General features: G+C 43.7%; 1 protein-coding gene across 1 annotated transcript in view; it reads left to right on the top strand.

The window, feature by feature from the left end:
- Nucleotides 1-690: 690 nt before the first annotated feature.
- LOC144596949 (potassium channel subfamily K member 12-like) overlaps nucleotides 691-26882 on the top strand; it is a 48271-nt gene continuing 22079 nt past the window's right edge. Inside the window, exon 1 of the mRNA XM_078405848.1 lies at nucleotides 691-1030. Within this exon, the coding sequence (XP_078261974.1) occupies nucleotides 691-1030 (340 nt within the window). The remainder of the gene's footprint in view (nucleotides 1031-26882) is intronic.

Below are 26882 nucleotides of genomic sequence, written 5' to 3'. Positions count from 1 at the left end.
GTTTCGGACAGTGTCGCCTGTCGCTTTCCCTTATTTCTCTCTCTCTCTCTCTCTCTCTCTCCCTTTCACTCTCTCACTCTCTCTCTCTCTCTCCCTCAGGTTAACCGCATTCCCAAAGGAAGTCGTCGTAGGAATCAGGAATGGCCTCACGGAGAGAGAGAGGCAGCCCTCCGCATCCCTACAACGTGTCCCAGCCTCTTGCCTTCGGACCAGCCTTACTTTGATACTGGAAACATGACACCTCGTTAAAACAAGCTCTCAACGCTGTGTTTCCGCATTTGTGAGAACTGTCTGCAAGCAGAGAGGGGGGAAGAGAGATAGGGGGGGGGGGGGAAGGAGAGGATTAAGAGATGCGTAAACCAACCTGACTCAGACGGTGATCTTTGGAAGGCATTTGCTAATCCAAGATCTATCTATCTCCCTTGATGTGGGATTCGCCAATGCAGGTACCAGGCATCTCACTCACTCACAGGGACTGGGAGCTGAGAGAAAATCATTGGGGAATGTTGCGGCTGCAATTCTTCCAATCTCCCACCTAGCCTTGTGCAGCCGCGGGGGGAGGGAGGGAGGGAGGGGAGGGGGTCGGCTGGGAGCTGGGAGCAGGGACCCCCCGGAAAGTTTGGTGGATGAGTGTCGGGGCGCCGGCTGCTCCGCTGGCAGCGGGAGAGCGCTGGGGCAGCGGATCGCCAGATGATGGGGATCGCCGGCGCCCGGGGCTGCGCTCTGCTGCGACTCAACGAGGACAACGGGCGCTTCGTGCTGCTCGCCCTGCTGATCGTGGCTTACCTGCTGTGCGGCGCCGCCGTCTTCTCGGCCATCGAGCGGCCGGCCGAGCTGGAGGCACGGAGCAGGTGGAACCGCACCATGCAAAACTTCGCCGACAAGTTCGACGTCGCCGGCGGGGAGCTGAGCGCCTTCCTGCGGGACTACGAGGCGGCCGTGGCGGCGGGCATCCACTCCGACAGCCTGAGACCCAGGTGGGACTTCACCGGAGCCTTTTACTTCGTGGGCACCGTGGTGTCCACCATCGGTAAGGAACTCCCTCCCCAGCCCCGAGAGAGGGTGAGTGGTCGGGGTGGGGGTCGGGGTCGGGGTGGGGGTCGGGGGGGGGGGGGGGGGTGAGGGACATTGTCTGGGTCTGAGACTGAGCCGAGACTGAGCCGAGACTGAGTGCACCAATCAGTCTCTCCAGTCTCACCGCGGGCCTTCAATGGGTTAAATCCTGATCGCGAGTCCCAGCCAGGAAAGTGTCGGGTGTGAACTTTCCAGTGTAAATTGAACCGTGTGTGATTTTTTTTTTAACGTCAACTTGCAGAGGAGGAATATTTAGTGGCATTTAAACGCTTGAGTGGACAACCTCTGGCGCCTCTTGACAGAAGGAAGGCTGAGTCGGGGAGTTTTCGGAGACTTTAAAGAGGTTTTGATTGAATGGATGCAGATTCCCCCCCCCCCCCCCCCCCCCCCCCATTTGTGAGAAAGAATATTAATAGGGATCGTCAGCAGCCTCGTCGAGAAATCCAAAAGGGAATTCAATGGCAACTCCTTGCTGGAAGAGCGGTGAGAATGCGGAGCAGGGGAGGGAGTGGAACACATTCACTGAAGGAGAAGCTGTCAAAACCATATATCAGTGGTGGAGATGAAGGAGTTTCTAACTGCGAAAAAACACAACATGCTGGAGTAACTGCGGGTCAGGCAGCATCTCCGGAGAACATGGATCGGCGACATTTCGGGTCGGGACCCTTCTTTAAAGTGATTGCAAGGGTTAAGAGTGAGTTTCTAACTGATTTAGATGAAGGGCGGGAGGTGATTCCTGTTTGGCTCAGATGTGATGTATCTGTGGAATTCTTTGCCACAGAGGGCTGTGGAGGCCAAGTCAATGGACATTTTTAAGGCAGAGATAGATAAAGTCTTGATGAGTGCGCGTGTCAGGGGTTATGGGGAGAAGACAGGAGAATGGGGGTTAGGAGGGAGAGGTAGATTGAATGGCGAAGTAGATTTGATGGGCCAAATGGCCTATTCTGCTCCAATCACATGTCAGCAGAGACTGGTTGGGCCGAATGGCCCGTTTCTGTGCCTTATATCCTCTGTAACTCAGTTCAAGCAGTTTATGGACTCTGTTTAGTGTACGTTGGTGGACCTCATCTTTGCGTACGTCAGTGCTTTTGAATCTATTTTTATAGACAATAGACAATAAACAATAGGTGCAGGAGTAGGCCATTCGGCCCTTCGAGCCAGCACCACCATTCAATGTGATCATGGCTGATCATTCTCAATCAGTACCCCGTTCCTGCCTTCTCCCCATATCCCCTGACTCCGCTATCTTTAAGAGCTCTATCTAGCTCTCTCTTGAATGCATTCAGAGAATTGGCCTCCACTGCCTTCTGAGGTAGAGAATTCCACAGATTCACAACTCTCTGACTGAAAGCGTTTTTCCTCATCTCCGTTTTAAATGGCCTACCCCTTATTCTTAAACTGTGGCCCCTGGTTCTGGACTCCCCCAACATTGGGAACATGTTTCCTGCCTCTAACGTGTCCAACCCCTTAATAATCTTATATGTTTCAATAAGATCCTCTCTCATCCTTCTAAATTCCAGTGTATACAAGCCTAGTCGCTCCAGTCTTTAAACATATGACAGTCCCGCCATTCCGGGAATTAACCCAGTAAACCTACGCTGCACGCCCTCAATAGCAAGAATATCCTTCCTCAAATTTGGAGACCAAAACTGCACACAGTACTCCAGGTGCGGTCTCACTAGGGCCCTGTACAACTGCAGAAGGACCTCTTTGCTCCTATACTTAACTCCTCTTGTTATGAAGGCCAACGTTCCATTGGCTTTCTTCACTGCCTGCTGTACCTGCATGCTTCCTTTCAGTGACTGACGCACTAGGACACCCAGATCTCGTTGTACGTCCTCTTTTCCTAACTTGACACCATTCAGATAATAATCTGCCTTCCTATTCTTACCACCAAAGTGGATAACCTCACACTTATCCACATTAAACTGCATCTGCCATGCATCCGCCCACTCACATAACTTGTCCAAGTCACCCTGCAACCTGCATCTTCCTCACAGTTCACACTGCCACCCAGCTTTGTATCATCTGCAAATTTGCTAATGGTACTTTTAATCCCTTCATCCAAGTCATTAATGTATATTGTAAATAGCTGCAGTCCCAGCACTGAACCTTGCGGTACCCCACTAGTCACTGCCTGCCATTCTGAAAGGGACCCATTTATCCCCACTCTTTGCTTTCTGTCTGTCAACCAATTTTCTATCCATGTCAGTACCCTACCCCCCAATACCATGTGCTCTAATTTTGCCCACTAATCTCCTATGTGGGACCTTGTCAAAGGCTTTCTGAAAGTCAAGGTACACCACATCCACCGGCTCTCCCCTGTCAATTTTCCTAGTTACATCCTCAAAAAATTCCAGAAGATTAGTCAAGGATGATTTCCCCTTCGTAAATCCATGCTGGCTCGGAGCGATCCCGTTACTGCTATCCAAATGCTCCGCAATTTCGTCTTTTATAATCGACTCCAGCATCTTCCCCACCACTGATGTCAGACTAACTGGTCTACAATTTCCCGTTTTCTCTCTCCCTCCTTTCTTAAAAAGTGGGATAACATTAGCTACCCTCCAATCCACAGGAACTGATCCTGAATCTATAGAACATTGGAAAATGATTACCAATGCATCCACAATTTCTAGAGCCACCTCCTTAAGTACCCTTGGATGCAGACCATCAGGCCCTGGGGATTTATCAGCCTTCAGTCCCATCAGTCTACCCAACACCATTTCCTGCCTAATGTGGATTTCCTTCAGTTCCTCCGTCACCCTAGGATCTCTGGCCACTAGAACATTTGGGAGATTGTTTGTATCTTCCTTAGTGAAGACAGATCCAAAGTACCGGTTCAACTCGTCTGCTATTTCCTTGTTCCCCATAATAAATTCCCCAGCTTCTGTCTTCAAGGGACCCACATTTCCCTTGACTATTTTTTTCCTCTTCACATACCTAAAAAAGCTTTTATTATCCTCCTTTATAATATTGGCTAGCTTACCCTCGTACCTCATCTTTTCTCCCTGTATTGCCTTTTTAGTTATCTTCTGTTGCTCTTTAAAAGAGTCCCAATCCTCTGGCTTCCCACTCTTCTTTGCTATGTTATACTTCTTCTCTGTTATTTTTATGCTGTCCTTGACTTCCCTTGTCAGCCACGGGTGTCTCTTACTCCCCTTATATTCTTTCCTCCTCACTGGGATAAATTGATCCTGCAACTTCTGCATTATTCCCAGGAATACCTGCCATTGCTGTTCCACTGTCTTCCCTGCTAGGGCCTCCTTCCAGTCCAATCTGGCCAGCTCCTGCCTCATGCCTCTGTAATCCCCTATGCTATACTGTAATACTGACACTTCCGATTTTCCCTTCTCCCTCTCAATTTGTAGAGTAAAACCTAGCATATTGTGATCACTGCCTCCTAATGGCTCTTTTACCTCGAGTTCCCTTATCAGATCAGGTTCATTACCAACACTAAATCCAGAATTGCCTTCTCCCTGGTATACTCCAGTACAAGCTGTTCTAAGAATCCATCTCAGAGACATTCCACAAACTCTCTTTCCTGGGGTCCATTACCAACCTGATTTTCCCAGTCTACCTGCATGTTGAAATCTCCCATAACCACCATAGCATTACATTTGCAACATGCCAATTTTAGCTCTTGATTTAACTTGCATCCTATGTCGAGGTTACTGTTTGGGGGCCTATAGATAACTCCCATTAGCATCTTTTTACCCTTACAATTCCTCACTTCTATCCATACTGATTCTACATCTCCTAATTCTATGTCACCCCCTACAAGGGAGTGAATATCATTCTTTACCAACAGAGCGACCCCACCCCCTCTGCCCACCTGTTTGTCTTTTCTATACGTTGTGTTCCCCATGAATATTCAGTTCCCAGCCCTGGTCCTCTTGTCGCCATGTCTCTGTGATTCCCACAACATCATACTTGCCCATGACTAACTGAGCCTCAAGCTCATCCACTTTATTTTTTATACTTCGCGCATTTAAATACAACACTTTAACTTTGGTATTCACCTCCCCTCTCACACCAGTCACATTTGGCCCTGACCTTACTCTCTTATCCCATCTAGAACTTCCCTTCCCATTTATTTGAGAGTCCTTTGCAATTTCTCCTGTATTCGTTTCCACTTTAACTCCATCTTCATATTCCCAATTTGTCAACCCCTCCCCCCCACTACTTAGTTTAAAGCCACACGTGTAGCACTAGCAAACCTGCCTGCCAGAATGTTGGTCCCCTTGCTGTTAAGGTGTAACCTGTCTCTTTTATACAGGTCACCCCTACACCAGAAGAGATCCCAGTGGTCTCGAAATCTAAATCCCTGCTCCCTGCACCAGCCCCTCAGCCATACATTCATATCCCCGATCTCTCTGTTCTGCCCTCACCAGCACGAGGTATAGGTAGCAGTCCAGAGATAACCACCCTCGATGTCCTACTTCTCAGTCTTCTTCCTAACTCTAAACTCACGTTGCAGTATCTCCTTCCTCTTCCTCCCAACGTAATTCGTGCCACGTGCACAACTACTTCTGGTTGATCGCCTTCCCTCGCTAGGATGTTCTGAAGCCAGTCCGTGATGTCTTGAACCCTGGTACCAGGGAGGTAACAGACCATCCTCAAGTCCCGCCTGCCGCCACAGAATCTACTGTCCGTACTTCGGACAATGGAGTCACCCACTACTATGGCTCTTCCTGACTTCGGTCTCCCCGGTCGAGTCTCCTTGCCTGGATTAGAGCCGCCAGCTTGTCCGCCACTCGGACTGGAAGGGTCTTCTGCCCCAACCGCTCCCAAGAGGGTGTACCTGTTTGCAATAGGCACAGCCACCGGGATCTCCTGTAGTCCACGTTCACTCCCCCTTGAAACGTTCTCCCACCTTCGCTCGACCTGGACCCTTGGCGTGACAGCCTCACAATAGGTCCTGTCCAGGAAACTCACGCATTCCCGGATGGTCCTGAGGTCATCCAGCTGCTTTTCCAACTCCACCACACGTCCATTCAGGAGCTGCACCTGGACACAGTTCTTGCAGGTGTAGCTCCCAGAAGCACCAGCAGTGTCCCTACCTCCCCACATCCGGCAGGAAACACACTGCACCAACTTATCTGCCATTACTTCATTGTCTAAAAACAAATCAGGCTCAAAATCAAGCGTGACCTCCTCACCGAAGACTCGCAGCCAAAGACTCACACTTTTCTCTAAGACTCACAGCCACTCACACCTTTCTCACAGGGCACTTCCCTCGACAGAGCTGCACCCCTTGTGTCTAATTGGCCAATTTACCAAACTTCTAATTTAATTGATCAGCCAATCCACGTACTGCTATCCTGCTTCCCTGACGAGCTTGGAGGTATGCGCTTCACTGATTGCCTGCTAGCATTCCTTTGGCGCTCTTTTTAAACGGACTTTTTACCTTCAATTAACACTAACTTTCTTTCAGCCAACGGTCGTCCTTGCTCCTGCTCTCTCGACCTTTACTGACTGACTGCTAGCGTCCCTTTGGCTCTCTTTTTAAACTTGGAGTACGGCATGCAGAATGTTTCATAAGAAAATAACTGCAGATGCTGGTACAAATCGATTTATTCACAAAATGCTGGAGTAACTCAGCAGGTCAGGCAGCATCTCGGGAGAGAAGGAATGGGTGACGTTTCGGGTCGGGTCTCGACCCGAAACGTCATCCATTCCTTCTCTCCCGAGATGCTGCCTGACCTGCTGAGTTACTCCAGCATTTTGTGAATATATGCAGAATGTTTCTGCATGTGCGGTGAACCGTACAGATGGATGTGAGTACTTATGTGGGCAACAGCACACTCGCTCACGGCTCATATCTGCAGTCCATGGAAAATAATAAAGTGAATGGAATGCCACCAAGTGTTTCATTCAGATTTGTTGCTTAGGTATTGTGTGTGGAAGTGGGCTCGTTTGTGGAGTACTAGCACGAGTAGCAGGGGAAAGTGAAAGCTGGACCTTGGGGTCTTCTATACTCAAACTAAGCTGGGACCAGCTCTAGAAGGGAAAAAGGATTATAAACCAAATCATTGGGGCACGGCGAGCGTGTAGAGACAAAGTAGAGAGAAAGGTATGAATGTAAGAAATCTTGACAATACCGTTAAGATATTGCCTATTATTACCTATTATACTATTATCGTTTATCTATTGTAGCAGCTGATTGAGCTGTTGCCTTACAGTGCCGAAGAACTGGTTTTGATCCTTACCTCAGGTGCCTTCTGTGTAGATTTGCACAATCTCCCTGTGAGTCTCCTCTGAGTGCTATAGTTTCCTTTCACATCCCAAAGAGATTTGTAGGTTAATTGGCCTCTGTAAATTGCCCCTAGTATGTAGTGACTAAAGGCATAAGTCAGATAGAGGGACGGACAGAGTTGACGTGGGTAGGCTTTTCCCTTTGAGAGTGGGGAAGAGTGGGGAAGATTCCAACAAGGGGACATAGCTTCAGAATTGAGGGACAAAGGTTTAGGGGTAACATGAGGGGGAACTTCTTTACTCAGAGGGTGGTGGCTGTATGGAATGGGCTTCTGGTGGAAGTGGTGGAGGCTGGCTCGATTTTATTATTTAAGAGTAAATTGGATAGGTATATGGATAGGAGGGGATTAGAGGGTTATGGTCTGAGTGCAGGTAGATGAGGTCAGGGAGAATGGTCGGCGAGGACTGGTAGGGCCGGACAGGCCTGTTTCCATGCTGTAGTTGTTATATGTTATATGTTATATGTTATAACATGGAAGTAGTGTGAATGGGTGATCAATGGAGGGCGCAGACCCTTGTGGGCCGAAGGGCCTGTTTTCATACTGTATTTTTCAATCAATCAATCAATCAATCTATAATAGAAAGGGATAGTGAGAATTAATTAGAAGATAAGGCTAGAGATTATAATAACTGAAAGACAACGGTAAAGGTTTTGTATCTGAATGTCAGTAGCACGTAAAATAAAATAGATGATAGATTGCAACATCAATGAATATCTCAGGGCAATATAGCTCAGCAATCTCAGCAAACACCAATATAGCCCAAGGAGCAAGGAAAAAGTGGAGGAATGGCTCTGTGAATTAATGACGGACAGTGCAATATAGAGAGATGACTACGTTCAGGAAATCGGACATTTGAAGTCGTTTGGGTGGAGCTGGAAACGAATAAATGGAAGAACATTAACAGAAGAAAATAAGAACAGAATTATGTCACCTGAGCTCACAGCCTGATCTGCCATTCAATATGATCATGGCTGATCTGCCCCAGGTCTCAATTCAGATTCAGATTAGATGCCTAATACGTCAAGGTGCAATGATATTCCTTGTTCTCATGAAGCGCATAAAGTAAATACTTTACATACAATATTGAAAAATACAACAATAAATGCTATGACAAGTGCAAAGCAGCAGAATGGTGCAAAGATTGTAGTGCAATCTGAAGTACTGTAAACCGTTACAATTACAGACCTCAATGTAATAATTTCAGTTACAGTGGACTGAGCGCATGCGTTTGTGGTGGTGGCTGGCAGGCAGCGCACAGCACAGTGCTGGGCAGTGGAAAGGCTGCCGCAAGGGGAGAGTGAGCAGTAAAACAAGAGTATTGCATTGGGCACAATGTGAGGTCCTAGGGTGTTGGGTGCAGATGCACCTGTGCCACCTTGGCAACATGTGCCTAGGTCATTCCTAATCTGAACTTTTCGTCCTGGGCCTCCTCCATTGTCAGAATGAGGCCCAGCACAAATTGGAGGAATAGCATCTCATATTTCGCTTGGGCAGTTTACACCCCAGCGGTATGAACATTGACTTATCTAACTTCAGGTAGTCCCTGCTTCTCCCCTCTATCCCCTCCCCCTTCCCAGTTCTCCCACTATTCTTCCTGTCTCTGACTACATCCTACCTTTGTCCAGCCCCTTCCCCTAACATCAGTCTGAAGAAGGGTCTCGACTCGAAACGTCACCCCTTCATTCTCTCCCGAGATGCTGCCTGACCGATTGAGTTACTGCAGCATTTTGTGTCTATGTGCCTAGGTCACCTAGGTATAGATCAGCCATGATTGAATGGCAGAGTAGACGATGGGCCGAATCACTTCTGTACTTATGAACCTGGTAATGGCAGGAGGCTCCCTTTGCACCCCCTCCCCTCCCCCCCCCCAGGCTCTCACCATTTCCCCAATTAGCTGGCACCACATGGGAGCAGAGTGAGCAGCATGAAGGCAGTGTGAGTACTGCACACCATGTGTGGGGCTGGAGGCTCTGTAGTCTTAGTTAACTACTTTTTTTTCATCTTGCTGACGTTAACGGCTAGGTTGTTGCTCTGATGTCATGGCACAAAGTTTGCAATCTCTTTCCTGAACTCCATGACTTCTTTGTTCTTGATCCGGCCAATGATAGTGATGTCATGGATCAACTTGAAGATTCAGCTGCCGTTGTATTTGGCGACAGATGAGTGTACAGGGAGTAGATCAAGGGGCTAACCACACAACCCTGAGGAGCAGCAGCATTTCGTGTCAAGTGGAGTAAATGTTATGACCAATTCTTGATGAAATTGGTGGCAACTGAGGTCTACTCATTCAGGCTGGATGAAATGGTCTTGAACATGTTCTGATCCATTGAGTAAAGGCACTTCTGAAGTAGACCCTCAGCTTCCTTAGAACACTGTAATATTATTCTTCTCATTGGTGTCTCACACTTCAATCTGCCTGTAAGCTGGCAGGGACAGCCTTGACAGATGATCAGATTGGCTGAAATGATACCAAAGGATGGAACAATAGGCATTGTTGATGGTGGTGTAGTGGTGATCAAGAATGTTAACACCCCGCTTGGGCCAGGAGACATGTTGATGGTATTTAGACTTTAGACTTCAGCGATACAGCGTGAAACAGGCCTTTCGACCCAATAAATCCGCACTGATCAGCAAATACCCCGCAAATACTTACTCTATCCTACAATCCAGGGACGAGATACATTTTTTTTCCCCAAAATTTTTTTAACCCACCAACCTGTACATCTCTGGAGCGTGGGAGAAAACCGAACCCAGAGAAAACCCACGTGGTCACAGGGAAAATGTACCAACTCCATACAGACAGCACCCATAGTCAGGATCGAACCCGGGTCTCTGGCGCTGTAAGGCAGCAACTCTACCACTGTGTCAGTGCCTCCTTTGGAGAGTATGTTCACAAAGTTAACTTGATTTAAGTTACCGGCAATGATGAAACAGGGTTTGCCATCTCAAGAGAAATGACAGCAGAGTATAATTTGTACAATACTATCTTGACATCAGGGTGGTATGTAGACAACTGACATGGTGGTAGAGGTGATGAATTCCCAAAATGGATAAAAGGGGTAATATTCTATCTACTAGTCATTTCAGAAACGGGGATCAAAATTGAGCGAAGACCATCACATTAATGCAACACAAAGCAAAAAGTAGATGCCACCGCCTTTCCCCTTGCCAGATTGGATTCTGTACCGTCAATACAATGAATGGAGAAACTCTCAAGCTGTAAAGCAGTGTCGGGGGTCGGGGGTGAGCCGTGTAAAAGTGAAATGAATAACTCAGCAGTCCATAATATCCTTCTGAAACTGCTGCCTTGCTCTCAACTCTTCAAGCTTGTTCTCATTATTGAACATTAGCTAGAAGTATGTTGGGGAGGAGGGAACAAAATCCCTGTGATTTTACTTTAGACTTTAGATTTTAGATTTAGAGATACTGTGTGGCCTTTCACACACTGTGTCCTCACCGACCAGCGATCACCCCATACACTAGCACTATCCTACACACTGAGGACAATTTACAGAAGCCAATTAATCTACAAACCTGCACGACTTTGGAGTCTGGGAGGAAACCAGAGCACCCGGATAAAAACAGGGAGAACGTACAAACTCCATACAGCCAGCACCTGTAGTCAGAATTGAACCCGGGTTTCTGGGGCTGTAAAGCAGCAACTCTACCACTGCATCACCATGTCACCCTAAAGGAGCCCCTTCACCCCTCCCCACTCCGACCACCATGCTTACTTGTTTTGTTTGCACTCTGCAAAGATCAGTTGGGCAAAGATAGCGTAGAAGAGGAGTTATTGGAGAGCCTTTAGGATAATAACAGAGCAAGCTATGCTCGACCTGGTATCATGTAATGAGATGGGATTAATTAAAGATTTGATTATGAAGGCACCCACAGTGATCATCTACGATTGAATTTCATCTTAAATTTGATTGAGAAAAGGATGGGCCCAAGACTAATAACTAAAGTAACAGCAATTACGATGACATGAAAGCTGTGATAGCTGAAATGTATGAGCAAATTAGGGGAAGGGATTGGTTAGTCGAGGTGCAGGCAAATATTTAAGGGGTTCTTTCAGAATATGCACATTAAATACATAACAACAGGAAGGAAAAATTAGTGATTAATTCAAAACGTTAAGGATAATATCAAACTGAAAGATTAAAGGTAGGTGCAGGTCCAAAGATTGGATGGATTGGAAAAAATGGAATGAAACAAAGGATTCCTTTGTAAAGCCAACCAGAAGTATAAAAACAGATAGGTGATGTTTCGGCAGATATTTTTAAAAACAATTAACATAGTGGGCATTGGTCCTATGTGGTGAACATGTAATTGAAAACAGCGAGTTGGTATTTTCCACCATTTTTCAATAGAGAGGATGCTAATAACATTTAAGAAATTATTTTAACTTGAGAATTGCGAGAGTGGGAAGAATTCAGGAAAATTGCAGTCATCAAGGAAGTGGTACCGAATGGATCTGTGCGTTGACAAGTCTCTGGGTTCTATTGGATAGAGAGATAATTTTGTGTTAGTTTTAGTTTTCCAAAATTCATCAGATTCCAGGAAAGTGCCATTAGATTGGACAGTAATACATGGAGTTTGGTGTACAGTATTGATCTGCTTATTTACAGAAGGAGGTTAATGCACTGGAAGCAGTTCAGTGTAGGTTCACTAAACCAAAAGCTGTACCTGGAATGGGTGGGTTATCTTCTGATTGAACAGGCTAGATATGTACCTGCTGGAGTTATATGGTATTTATTCACAAAATGCTGGAGTAACTCAGCAGGTCAGGCAGCATCTCGGGAGAGAAGGAATGGGTGACGTTTCGGGTCGAGCGAGACCCTTCTTCAGACTGATGTCAGGGGGGCGGGATATATGGGAGTTATATGGGAGTTGATTGAAATGTGTAATATTCTGAAGTGCCATAATAGGGTGGAACTGGGGAGAGTGTTTTCCATTGTGGGTGAACCTAGAACTTAGGGACACAATGTGCTGGAGTAATTCAACAGGTCAGGCAGCATCTCTGGAGAACATGGATAGGTGAAGTTTCGGGTCGAGACCCTACTTCTGACTGATCTGTTAATAGATCAGTTAATTGATCAGTTAAGTCAGACTGATCAATATTAGATAGGTGCAGAGATGAGGCCTAGATAGAGTGGAAATGGAGAAAATGTTTCCAACAGTCGGAGAGTCTAGGACCAGAGGGCACAGCCTCAGAATAAAAGAATGTACCTTTAGAAAGGAGATGAGGAGGAATTTCCTTCATCAGAGGGTGGTGAATCTGTGGAATTCATTGCCACAGATGGCTGAAGAGATTGCCTTTGGGTATTTTTAAAGCAGAGATCGATAGGTTTTTGACTAGTAAGGGTGTCAAAGGTTACAGGGAGAAGGCAGGACAATGGGGTTGAGAGTGAAAGATAGATCAGCCATGATTGAATGATGGAGCAAACTCGATGGGCCGATTGGCCTAATTCTGCTCCTATGTCTTTGAACATATTCTCTCTCTTGAGGATGGTGTGTATTTGATCTCCTTCACTATGGTTGGAGGAAGGAAAGTATGAATATTTTTTTAAGACAGAGATAACTTGTTACTTGATGAGCATGGGACTTTATGAATATAGAAATGAGGTCACAAATCAGATCAACCAGAATCTTATTAAGTGATAGAGCAGGCCTGAAGTGCCGAAATGCTTAATCATTCTGTAATCCTTCCATTTCCCTCTGGATCCTGCTGTTTATGTTGTATTTGCTTGGTAGAAATGTAAGACAAGCAAAGAATATATGAAACAGTAAAAGTTCACCGTTAAGATTAACAACTGACAAATCTTTCAACTACAGTGAGGCTGCTGTCTGATAATATATTGGCATTTGATTACCACGAATATCTAAGAGGCAAAATGAGAAACTGTGGGAGTGTTTTTTCACGATGGTTCAAGAATCTTCTTAGTGTCACAAATGGGGACACGGTCTAAAGTTCTTGGGCTAATAATATGTAACCTATTTGTAAGGATTTTCCCCATTAACTGCTCCTTAGTGGATCATATTTATCACTGCTCAACATCTTTTCAATTGATCCCCACTTATCTTAAACCTATGGCCTCTAGCTTTGTACTCCCCTGTTCTGGGAAAAATACACTGACTCTCCATCCTATCTATGCATGTCAAGATTTTATAAACCCCTCAACTTTGTTCGTCCCAGGGAAAACAGTCCCAATTTATCCAATCTCTCCTTCAATCCCTCCAATCCAGCCAACATTCCGTGAATCTTTTCTGCACCATTTTCCTGCACTATTTAACAGATTTGTTGGGAACGTTACTGGAGTTTTTATCAAAGGTCATAAATCGGTGGCCTTTTAAAATTTGATTTCAGATTTTGGACAATAGTGCTAAATCACCATGTTTCCTCTGGATCGTCTGAGAAAGCATTGGCAAGTCTTTTGAACTTGCTGATGATGCATTCAGAATAGCATTCTGTGGGGATTTCACAATTTTGACGTTATTATTGATGTTTATATTGATGTCTAAATGAAAGAACTTCAATAGTGGTTTCTATTAAGTCCCACTTGGAATACATTGGAAGGTGACAAATGTGACCCCACTATGTAGAAAAGGAGAGAGAATGGAGGAATTTGTGGAATTCTCTGCCACAGAGGGCAGTGGAGGCCAAATCACTGGATGAATTTAAGAGAGAGTTAGATAGAGCTCTGGGGGCTAGTGGTTCAAGGGATATGGGGAGAGGTTGGGCACAGGTTACTGATTGTGGATGATCAGCCATGATCACAATGAATGGCGGTGCTGGCTCGAAGGGCCGAATGGCCTCCTCCTGCACCTATTTTCTATGTTTCTATGAGAGTTCAGGCCCAATGTACTTAATGTATTCCTGGGGTTGTGGCTGCACATCCACTGTGCAACTGTTTTTGAATGGAAAGCTGTGATAAAGAAAGGGCAGAAACATGGAACTGCAGATAGTGGTTTACCAAGGAAAGGCACAAAATGCTGGAGTAACTCAGTGGGTCAGGCAGCATGCCTGAAGAACATGGACAGGTGGTGCTTTGGGTGGGGGCCCTTCTTCAGACTGATCGTAAAGAAAATTCATGAATCTGTATTTGCACTTCTCCTTTTCCCTTCTCATGTCAGGTCTGGAGTTGAGCCTTTCATTTTTTACCTTTGAGAATTCAAAACCATATACAGATTTTTAATGTTGTTTAAGTATGTCCCATGGAGTACGAAAATTCGAATATTAATGCCTGGTGCCATAGAGATACGGAATGAAGTTTTGATTTCTTGCTGTTTATTAGCGATATTGCCAGTGGATGTTGCCATGGTAATATTTCCTTAAATCTCTCTCTTGCTGGTATTAAATAATATGAACTGTTCACGGAGCTGAAAAATGACCAATCAACTCGTACTCAGATATTGTTAGTGGGAGTCCTATATACAGAAATTTTTCATTAGATTGTCATGAAGAACAGTCCCCATGGCATCTGGAGCACAACATGGGCAAACTTCCAGTAGCAATGTATCAATGGGTATCGCAGCAGAAAACAAAAATATCTCCCCCCTCCTCCCTCTCATATTGCATCATGGACAGTATGTTCATAAATCATAGGAGCAGAATTAGGCCATTTGGCCTATCAAGTCCACTCCGCTATTCAATCATGGCTGATCTATCTTTCCCTCTCAATTCTATTCTCCTGCCTTCTCCCCACAACCCCTGACACCCGTACTAATGAATAATTAAATATATCCATTGACGTCCTCCGTAGCCATCTCTCGCAATGAACTCCACAGATTCACCACCCTCTGACTAAAGAAATTCCTCCTCATCTTTCTAAATGTACACCGTGAAAGTATGAAAGACGGCTTATTCTAAAAGAGCCACGCGCCTTAAAGTTGACCCACTGGAATAGATTTGAAATGCCGTCCTGATTCCTGGCCCATTAACGGCAGCGGAAGACCATATTAAAAATATCTGGAGCATGCCTCACCCCAGTGGAATAGGGTAACTTTAGCAGCTATGCTAGCACAAACTGATGTCCCTTTATTGTCACTGATTTAGAATTGTGAAACTGAAAAAATCTTCACATTAAGCTGCAATGGTTCTCGTTCATTCACCAGCTCCTTGTCGAGGGCAGCTGGTGATGGCCGATGAATGCCAGCATTGCCGGAAATGGCCACCAATCTTGGAAAGAAATATGAAAAGAAAATACACGGACTAACACAATAGGCAAACATAGATGCCACTTAGCAAAATTAATTCTGCTGAACGCACCACATGCCCTATATAGTGTGTCTTCTATAATCTGAATACTTGGTATATTTGTGATGTATTTTGGGAAGTTAAACCAGGGCAGGACAGACACATTAGTTTAGTTTAGTTTATTGTCACGTGTACCGAGGTACAGTGAAAAACTTTCTGTTGTATACTCTCCAGTCAGCAGAAAGACTATATATGATTACGATTGTGTCAGGACATTGGAGAGTGTTGTAGAACAGAGAGCCCTAGGAGTACAAGTACATAGTTTGCTGAAAGTGGCATCACAGAGAGACAAGGTGGTGAAAAGGCATATAGGCTGCTTGACTTCATCAGATGGGGCATTGAGTGCATTAGTTGGGATGTCATGTTACTACAGCTGTACCAGTCATTGGTGAGACTGCACCTGGAATATAGTTCTGGTCGCCAGACTGTAGGAAAGATGTGATTAATCTAGAGAGGGTTCAGAAAATATTTACAAAGAAGATATTGCAAAGGCTAGAGGGCATGAGCAATAAGAAATTGGATAAACTGGGGCAGTTTTTCAAGAGCAAAGGAGACTGAAGGAGTGGTCTTACAGAAGTTTAGAAAATCATGAGGGGAAAAGATAAGGTGAACAAGTTAATCTTTTTCCCAGGAGTCAAAGACCAGAGGGTATAGGTTGATGGCGAGAGGGGAAAAATTTAAAGGGAAGATGAGTGGGCAAACATTTAAAGGGGAACTAAGGGTTAAATTGTTCATGGTTATATTGAATGAACTGCCTGAGGAAACGGTAGAGGTTGGTAAAAAGAAAGGTTTGGATGACAATAGACAATAGGTGCAGGTGAGAACGGACCAAATCAAGAAAAATGAGACGAAATCAGGAAGGTATGAACAAGTTGGGCCAAATAACTTGTTTCTGTTCTGTTCAACTCTATGACTTTCACAAAGGAGTTAAATGGAAAGTTTGTAAAACAAAACTATTTACCTTAGTAGCTTGAAATAAATAAAGTCCAATGCCACCGGAAATAAAATTATGTCAGACAACAACAATTGAAAAGTATCATATTAAAAATGATAAAATTGGAAACTAGAAGCAAAGACAGGATAAAGTGATCTTCCAAAGCCATCATTAATTTTTCAAGGGATGACTGCTCAAGCAAATTAAGAGCCTACATTTTGTGGTGGGAGGGGATTAGGGGACAGTTTGGGGCAGCTTAACTTCATTGGTTTTTCATGCATCATGAAACCAAAATATCTTTGTTTGCAAATTGCTGAAAATCACTCTGGTAATAATAATATATTCCTTTATTTGTCCCACACCGGGGAAATTTGCAGTGTTACAGTAGCAAAGTGGATAGCAAGAGACATTCATTATAAATAAAGATAAGGATATTTGTCATTTACTGTGCTTTTTCCTTTACTGTTGGCTGGTCAGTTCATAGGTCTGCTGGGAGTAGCGCTGGTTGTGCAGTCTCACAGCAGTGGGAAGGAAGGACCTCCGATATCTCTCCTTCACTTGGGGTGAAGGAATCTGTCACTGAAGGAGCTACTCAGTGCAGTGACAGTATCCTGCATGGGGTGGGAGTTGTTGTCCAGCAGCGATGTTATCTTTGCCATCATCCTCTCTCCCACCACCTGTACTGAGTTGAGGGGGCAGCCCAGGACAGAGCTGGCCTTCCTGACCAGCTTGACGAGTCTCTTCCCTTCCGCCGCTGAGATGCTGCTGCTCCAGCAGACCACTCCATAGAAAATGGCTGATGTCACCACAGTGTTGTAGGTCCTTAGGAGTGGCCCCTGCACTCCAAAGGACCTGAGTCTCCTCAGCAGGTAAAGTCTGCTCTGGCCCTTTTTGTACAGTGCATTGATATTCTTGGTCCAGTCAAGTTTATTGTTAAGGTAAACACCCAGGTACTTATAAGAGTCCACCCGCCCGATAGGGAATTTGAGATCTTATTTAATGGAAAATTAGCAGTAAAATTTAAGAGCGTAGGAAAAAAACCCAGAGGAATGACAGAGAACTAGTATAAATTGGAATAAAGTGCAGAAATGGATACGAGGGAAGATAAAAGGCAGGAAGATAAAGCAAGAAACAAAATAACTTTTGTACCCACAAAAATATAACAAAATACTACAGTAAGGTAACAGTTTAAATAAATCCATTTTGAGGTCCTTGCCATTGCATTAAGAATTAATCACCTCATATTTATTTCATACAGTGAGTTTAATGATTAATTAATGTATAGAATTTGAAGGGTCTTGTGGAAAAATGGAGAGATTGAGAATGAGGTGCTATTTGTGAGAAATAAATTGTGGTGGATCACCATAAACCTCAATTTGTGCATTAGTGATGAGTCTCGATCTTCCCAGTTTTCATCAAGCAAGATTTGGATCAACATAAAATGGGCAGGAGAAATAATTAAAGATTGATGGATCTGCTGAGAAGGCAAGCAACTGACGACCAAAATAATAGTCTTTCAATACTGATCATAACTCAATACTTATGTCTTTAAAATTTCCCCTTAAATAAGGAAACCAAATATATTAAATTCATTTAATTTGCTTGTGATACCTGCCATGAGTTAACTTTGCTGTTTAGGTTCTGCAGTAAAAATAGAAAATAGTAAACACTCAGCAGGACAAGCAGCATCTATGGAAAGAGAAACAGAGTTAATGTCTCAAGTCTGAGTTCCTTCAGCAGAATGGTCGGTTGTTGTAGGATGATTATCAATGCTACCTTACTGGGCATTAATTTCCAAATTAATGCAAAGATGCAAACCATTTATAAAAACAATGCTTTCCCATTTTGAGCATTTATTATCTAGATGCTTTCCCCCTTCAAAACAACTAAGATCCAGACAGGACTGACAGAGATGATTATGGATGTTCCATTGTGGGGGAATATTATTGAACTTGACATCCGGAGACAAGAATGAGAGAGATGGAAGAATGAATGATCAGAATACTCGATTTCAGCAGTGATCACAGAACCAGAAGGCAAAAGCAGAATTAACAATCTTGAAAGACTATTAATAGAGATCTTGTCTCTCTGGTGGTTTTCTAACTATATCCTTACCAATTATTATGATTTTAATTAATCTGCTTACAAAAGAATTGGGTAGTTATCTGACTAATAATTGATTGTAAGGTCTTAGAGATAAGTACAGATACAGATACAAGCAAAAACCTCATTTTATATAAGTACATCCAGAGAAAGAAGCCAGACAGAGCAAAATTCAACAGAAAAATCTGATCTGGTATTGAACTAAAGTAGGAAAAGTTTCAACAAGCTATCAAATAGCTCCTAGGATTCTTTAGGTTTAGTCACACTGGCGTATTTTACCTGCACAGTCATTATCCTAGAATCCTCTGCAAAATCGTCATTTTCTATCTCTGTAGTTCTGTAACGTTCTGACCTTGATGTTTCTTGGCAAGATTATTTGAAAATACAGGTACAAACGTATTCAGACCAGGGCAGCCTTGCTTCTCCACATGCACTCCCAATACCTCGTGTTGTCAGTCATTGCTTTTGCTTCTCATCTACGTTATATTTCTTTCATTATCCACTATGTACAATTAAACCAGACTTCAGCATTTCAACCCCACAGCATTTTTTTCTCATTTGTCTTCTATATCAAAATCATCACCATCATCATTATCATTCAAAATTGAGTGGATGGCACTGTTGGACAGCTGGTAGAGCTACTGTTTCTCAGCGCTGAAGCCCCGGTTCACGTTTGCACATTCTCCCTGTAACCGCATGAGTTTTCTCCGTGTGCTCCAATTTACTCCCACATCCCAAAGGCGTGTGGGTTTGTAGGTTAATTGGTCTCTGTAAATTGCCGCTGGTGTGTAAGAAGTGAATGAGAAAGTGGGATAACATAAACTAAATGACTTTAACCAGCTTGGAAGGATATAGAAAAATATCCTGAGTTGCTTCACACCTAGATAATCATGTAAAACTGCTATCTCTGTAATATCTCCCTCTTTCAGCAGGTCAATTATTGCCGCAATTCTTATTTGTTCTATTTTACTTCCAAACTCAAGTAATTCAACTCCCCCCTCTTCACCTGTACCCATCTATCACTTGCCAGACTTTGTCCCGCCCTCACTTCTCTTTTTTCAGCTTTCTCCCCTCTGCTACAAACAGAGTGAAGAAAGGTCCTGACCCAAAACATCGTCTGCCCATTTCCTCCACGAATGTTGCCTGACCTGCTAAGTTTCTGCAGCACATTATGTTTTGCTCAAGGAATTCAATGCTTTCCCATCCACCATGGATAAGAGATTAATGTGGGACTGGGATGTGTGTGCTTCTTCATTTCCTGAAGTCATTCACAATCTCCTTTGTCTTGCCAACATTGAGGGAGAGTTTGTTGTCTAGGCACTAAGTTACAAGGTTCTTAAGGTCTGTACTCTGTCATGCCATTATTTGACATCCGGCCCACTAAGGTGGTGTCATCTGTGAACGTAGATTGATTTGGATTGGTCTTTGGCTGCACAGTCGGGTGTGTATAAGAAGTGTAATGGGGGGCCGAGAATGCATCCTTGCGGGGCACCAGTATTGGGAATTACCTGTTTCCTTTTCTCACTGATTGTGGTCTGTTGGTCAGGAAGACAAGGATCCAGTTGCAGTGGAGAGCGCTGACTCCAAGTTCCATGGGTTTGGAGGTGAGCTTGGTTGGGATAATCGTAATGAAAGCAGAGCTATAGTCGATGAATAGGAGTCTGAAAACTAAAACTTTACTGAACCATTTAAACATCCACACTGATATCTCAATCCTTGGACTGCTGTCAGTTTTTACCTGCAATATTAAAATAGCCAAATGAGCGGAAGTTGTTCTTGATGATGACGATATCATTGTATGAGGAATGTCAAATGGGAAAAGAAGACGCAATGATGAAATTAAGATTAAATGTTTGATCCTGAAGTATTCAGCGGGTAATTTTGAAGGAAAAAAAAAATTACTGAATGTTGTATCTGTGTCCTAGAGAATTCAAAAAGTTACATATTTTTAAATCACATTGTCTAGGCAACTAACTTCCTTTCATGGCTATTACCGAAGAAAAATAAATGCAGCTTAAAGCAATTTACTTGTAAGTTTGTTACATTTGCAAATTCCACTGTGATTCTTTGGCATTGAAGAGAAATTATATACTGATTGAAAAGGGAAAAGGAAAATTAGGAAGACAAATGGAGAATTAATGAAAAATGAAACCATACCAGAAGGTAAAAATCACTGAAAATCCTAAACTGTTTTATAAAGGCAAAGAAGATAACAAAAGAAAGATAACAATTAAAAACAAAAAGAGAATCTCTGTGTCGAGCTGAATTCATGGGTGTGGTGTGATTCTAAATGAATATTTTGCATTGATAGGCATTGTGTTTTTTTAGTTTAGCTTAGTTTAGAGACAGTGTGGAACCAGGCCCTTTGGCCCAAAAATCCTCATGACAGTGCAGATAGTGCTACATTTTAGCAGTGCACTTTCAGTTCCACATTTCTGTAAAGGCATAAATAGAGAGGTACAGTGCACGGCACAGTGACACAGTGTGGAATTGCTGCCTTACAGTGCCAGAAACCATGGCTCAATCCTGACTACGGGTGTTGTCTGTACAGAGTTTGTACATTCTCCCTGTGACCATGTGGGCTTTCTCTGGGTGCTCCCGTTTCATCCCACATTCCACAGACGTGCAGGTTTGTAGGTTAATGGACTTCTGTAAATTTCCCTAGTGTGTAAGACACAACTAGTGTACAGGGTGGTCGCTGGTTGGCACGCACTCAGTCCGCTGAAGGGTCCGTTTCCACAGTATCTCCAAACTAAACAATAGACAATAGACAATAGACAATAGGTGCAGGAGTAGGCCATTCAGCCCTTCGAGCCAGCACCGCCATTCAATGCGATCATGGCTGATCACTATCAATCAGTACCCCGTTCCTGCCTTCTCCCCATACCCCCTCACTCCGCTATCCTTAAGAGCTCTATCCAGCTCTCTCTTGAAAGCATCCAACGAACTGGCCTCCACTGCCTTCTGAGGCAGAGAATTCCACACCTTCACCACCCTCTGACTGAAAAAGTTCTTCCTCATCTCCGTTCTAAACTGTAAATTCGTTAGGTACTAAATTAGCCATGCTATTTAATCACAGAGTCATGCAGAACAGAACCAGATTCCCTCAGGCCGTCACGTCAATGCCCATCTTCAAGTCCCCATCTATACTAACTCCTTTTACTGCCACCTGAACCATAGCCTTGGCAACATAATGCTCATCTGGATATTTCTTAAACATGATGAGAGTACCTGCCTCCAACACCTTCTTAGATAATGCATTCCAGATTCCAACTACCCTGCAAGTAAAAAAAATCCCTGATTAGATCTCCTCTAAACCTCATCCCTTGTTCAAAAGTTTAATTTTAATCATCTTTTGCAAAAGGAAAATGTTTCTGACTCTCTAACCCCCTATCAATGTCCCTCATAATTTTAGTTTAGCTTTAGCTTTAGTTTAGAGATACAGCATGAAAACAGGCCCTTTGGCCCACCTCACCTCATGCACTATTTTTGTCCTATAATCTAGGGACAATTGATAGTGATGGTAGAGTTAGGGATCTGCCAAGCCATGGGGTTACAGTTTGTGACCTAATTTACAGAAGTCCATTAGCCTACAAACCTGCACATCTGTGGAATGTGGGATGAAATGGGAGCACCCAGAGAAAACCCTCATGATTTCTACTGCTGACCAGGTAAGAACAACCTTATAATTGGGCATATTAATGGACAACAGTGAGCCAGACGGACATTCTACTGGAACAATTATTTATAATTGAAGATTAATAATGAAGATTAATACAGATTAATACAGCTGTCAAGCAGACATTTGATTTCATAATCTGGATGGCTCGTCTAGACATCTGGGCTACTAGACGGTAATCAATACAACCCCCATACCACGTGTCTGTGCAATTAAAGACAGGAGGCCTGACGTTGATTCAAACCCATTACTTCAGCACAAGACAATTGAAAATGCGTCACAAAACTGAAATTCAATCTTGGAAGTCAAGTGGCATTTCTAAATGTGTGCCCTCATAATGCTTCTTCATTGACTCACGGTTGGTATGAGGTTTTGGACATTTTGGTGCTATTAAAGGATTTTAAGAATGAAGAATGTTTGTGCTAGGAATTCTATTTCATACATGTCCAAGTGAGCAATTTATTTCACTATTTTTATTAAATCTACTTTAGCCGAGAAGTAAATGTCTGGATTTGCAGTCTTGCTTGTGGAATCTTCCTACAAAATGTCCATCAGTTCTCCACTGGAGAAACAGGGAACTGCAGATGCTGGTCTACAAAAAAAGACACGAAGTGCGGGGGTAACTCAACAGGTCAGGCAGAATCTCAGGAGAACATGGATAGGTGACATTTAGAAACAGCCCGGCCCAGGGATCAATCTCATGAACCTACGCTGCACTGCCTCAATTACAAGGATGTCCTTCCTCAAATTAGGAGACCAAAACTGTACACAATACTCCAGATGTGGTCTTACCAGGGCCCTATACAACTGCAGAACAACCTCTTTACTCCTATACTGAAATCCTCTCGTTATGAAGGCCAACATGCCATTAGCTTTCTTCACTGCTTGCTGTACCTGCACGCCAACTTTCAGTGACTGGTGTACAAGGACACCCAGGTCTCGCTGCACTTCCCCTTACCTAACCTGACACCATTGAGATAATAATCTGCCTCCTTGTTTTTGCTGCCAAAGTGGATAACCTCACATTTATCTACATTATACTGCATCTGCCATGCATCTGCCCACTCACTCAACCTGTCCAGGTCACTCTGCAACCTCCTAACATCCTCTTTGCAGTTCACACTGCCACCCAGCTTTGTGTCTTCTGCAAACTTGCTAGTGTTATTTCTAATTCCATCATCCAGATCATTAATATATATGGTAAATAGTTGCGGCCCTAACACCGGGCCTTGCGGCACTCCACTTGCCACTGCCTGCCATTCTGAAAAGGACCTGTTTACTCCTATTCTTTGCTTCCTGTCTGCCAACCAATTCTCTATCCATGTTAACACCCTACCCCCAATACCATGTGCTCTAATTTTGCTCACCAATCTCCCGTGTGGGACCTTATCAAAGGCTTTCTGAAAGTCTAGATACACTACATCCACTGGCTCCCCTTCATCCATTTTACTTGTCACTTCCTCAAAAAATTCCAGAAGATTAATCAAGCATGATTTCCCTTTCATAAATCCATGCTGACTTGGATTTATCCTTTTACTGCTATCCAAATGCACCGTTATTTCCTCTTTAATAATTGACTCCAGCATCTTCCCCACCACCGATGTCAGGCTAACTGGTCTGTAATTCCCCGTTTTCTCTCTCACTCCTTTCTTGAAAAGTGGGATAACATTAGCTATCCTCCAATCTACAGGAACTGATCTTGAATCTATTGAACATCAGAAAATGATCACCAATGCGTCCACTATTTCTAGAGCCACCTCCCTGAGTACCCTGGGATGCAGACTACCAGGCCCTGGGGATTTATCAACCTTCAGTCCCATCAGTCTACCAATACTATTTCTAGCCTAATACAAATTTCTTTCAGTTCCTCTATCCCCCTAGATCCTCTGTCCTCTAGTACATCTGGTTGATTGTTTGTGTCTTTCTTAGTGAAGACAGATCCGAAGTACCTGTTCAACTCTTCTTCCATTTCCTTGTTGCCCATAATAATTTCACCCGTGTCTGCCTTCAAGGGACCCACATTTGTCTTTGCTAATCTTTTTCTCTTAACGTATCTAAAGAAGCTTTTACTGTCCTTCTTTATATTCTTGGCCAGCTTCCCCTCGTACTTCATCTTTTCAGCCCGTATTGCCCGTTTTGTTACCTTCTGTTGTCCTTTGAAAGTTTCCCAATCGTCTGGCTTCCTGCTACTCTTTGCTGTGTTATACATCTTTTCTTTTAGTTTTATTCCATCCCTAACTTCCATTATCAGCCACGGTTGCCTCCTGCTCCCCTTAGAATCTTTCTTCCGATTTGAGTCAGGACCTTTCTTCAGTCTGACTGCATTTGAATTCATTAATTAGTCATGGAGTCTCCCTGCATGGAAACAGGCCCTTCTGCCTGACTTGTCCATGCCAACATTTTCCTGTATCAATGTTATGAGGAATTTCCAGAATTTAGCCCTGGCCCTGATGCTGAAACTGAAATATAATTCTAAGTCAGGGTAGTTTGGATGGTGGTGATATTTCTACATACCTGCTGCTCTTGACTTCTTGGTGGTTAAGGTCACGGCCACGGTCATGGAAGGTCCTGTTGTAGTAGCCTGGCTGAGAAACCGTAGTGCCTTTTATCATTGGTACACAATGCAGTCTCTGTGCAACAGTAGTGGAGGGAATGAATGATTGTGGGGTGCTAGGCAGGTGAGTTGCTTTGTCCTGAGTAGTGCTGAGCTTCTTGAGAGATTAGTTCAGTTTAGTTTACGGCATGGAAGCAACCCCTTTGGCCCACCGAGTCCACGCCGACCAGCGATTACCCTTACACTAATTCTATCCTACACACTAGTGATAATTGACAGAAACCAATTAACCTACAAATCTGCACATCGATGAAATGTGGCAGTAAATGGGAGCATCCAGAGAAAACCCATGTGGTCACAGGGAGAATGTACAAACTCCATACATGCAGCACCCATTGTTAGGATCGAACCTGGGTCTTTGGTGCAATAACTCTACCACTGCGCCACTATGCCACCCAATTTGTTGAAGCTAATTGCTCATTCAATTGCACACTTAATTGGTGCATTCTAGATGGTAGAGAGGTTTCGGGGTGTCAGGGGCTCAGTTACTCCTGCAGGATACCCAGCCGCTGATATGTTGTTGTGACCACAGAATTTGTGTGGCAGATCTGGTTGACTTTCTGCTCAGTGGTGATCCTCACAACATAGATGGTGAGGGACTTGGAGACAATAATGTAATGTAGAGTAATTTATGTGTTAGTCATAGAGTCATGCAGCATGGAAGCAGGCCGTTCAGTCCAACCTGTCCGTGCCGTCCAAGATGCCACATCTACTCTAGTCCCACCTGCCCGCATCTGGCCCAATAGAGTCACAGAGTTATAGATTTAAGTCTTTTGCTGGTTCTCATCTGCACGAAGTTTGTCACAATAATCGTTTGGTATTTCAGAAGGTAGATATACGAGATCATCAGAATCAAAGCATTCTCAATTATTTAGAGTTTGAGAACAATATACATTCATAGAATGGAAAATGCCTTCAATGCCTCCTCAATAGATTAACAGCCATATAAGGAAAATGGAATGTCATTGCAACTTATTTCACACTGATCAAAGGATATCCTGACAACATTCTCAGATACATGATCAACTTAGTTAATTATCTCCTTCAGTACAAATTGATTGAACAAAAGTTGACAGCAACAGAGAGCTCCCTGCAGTGGTTCGATTCAAAGAGCATTAATAGTATATCATTAACTTGGTTTCTAAATAATTCCATTGCTCTGGTTGCTTCCATCCAAACACATGCACAAGCACACCATTATCTGAATTTAAAAGTCCTATCCCTTTCCTGTTTTCCTTCACTGACCCCATTTAAAATAAGTTGCAAAATGGGGTGTGTTGTGAGCAGTACTACCATAAAATTAAATTGACACCTTCTTTAATCTATGGCCAGACCCTCTTAGTTTAGTTTAGTTTAGAGATACAGCGTGGAAACAGGCACTTTGGCCTACTGAGTCCACGCTGACCAGCGATCACCTGTATACTGGTTAGGGTTAGGGTCACACCAGGGGCAATTTACAGAACCTACAAATCTGCGCGTCTTTGGAATTTCTAGGAGGAAACTGGAGCACCTGGAGTAAACCCACATGGTCACAGGGAGAACGTACAAACTCTGTGCAAACAGTACCCATAGTCAGGATCAAACTTGGGTCTCTGGGGTTGTAAGGCAGCAACTCTAGTGCTGCACCACTGTGCCGCCCACTTCACCTCAACCATCCAGTGTTATGATACATAGCGCACCTCAAATGATTGAAAGACAAAAAGTGGCAAGGGAATTTTCTCCATACTACACCCAGTAACTGTGGTTAACCAATTGCCTTACCCTTCAGACTGAGCAGTTTGATCTGCACCTAATGCAGAAAGTTATTATTAATTGAAAAAATATGAGGAAAGCTAACTAAAGATCGTGATGTATATTTTAAGGATGGTTCTGCAGATTTGAAGATAATGCTATGGTCAGCAGAAGTATTAAGGTTGTAGATGTTCAATGATTTCAGCAAAAGGCTGACATGCAGAGATTAGGCT

This window comes from Rhinoraja longicauda, chromosome 9 (assembly GCF_053455715.1).
Source record: "Rhinoraja longicauda isolate Sanriku21f chromosome 9, sRhiLon1.1, whole genome shotgun sequence".
NCBI classification, from domain to species: domain Eukaryota; kingdom Metazoa; phylum Chordata; class Chondrichthyes; order Rajiformes; family Arhynchobatidae; genus Rhinoraja; species Rhinoraja longicauda.
This window is presented reverse-complemented; position numbering and strand designations above follow the sequence as displayed.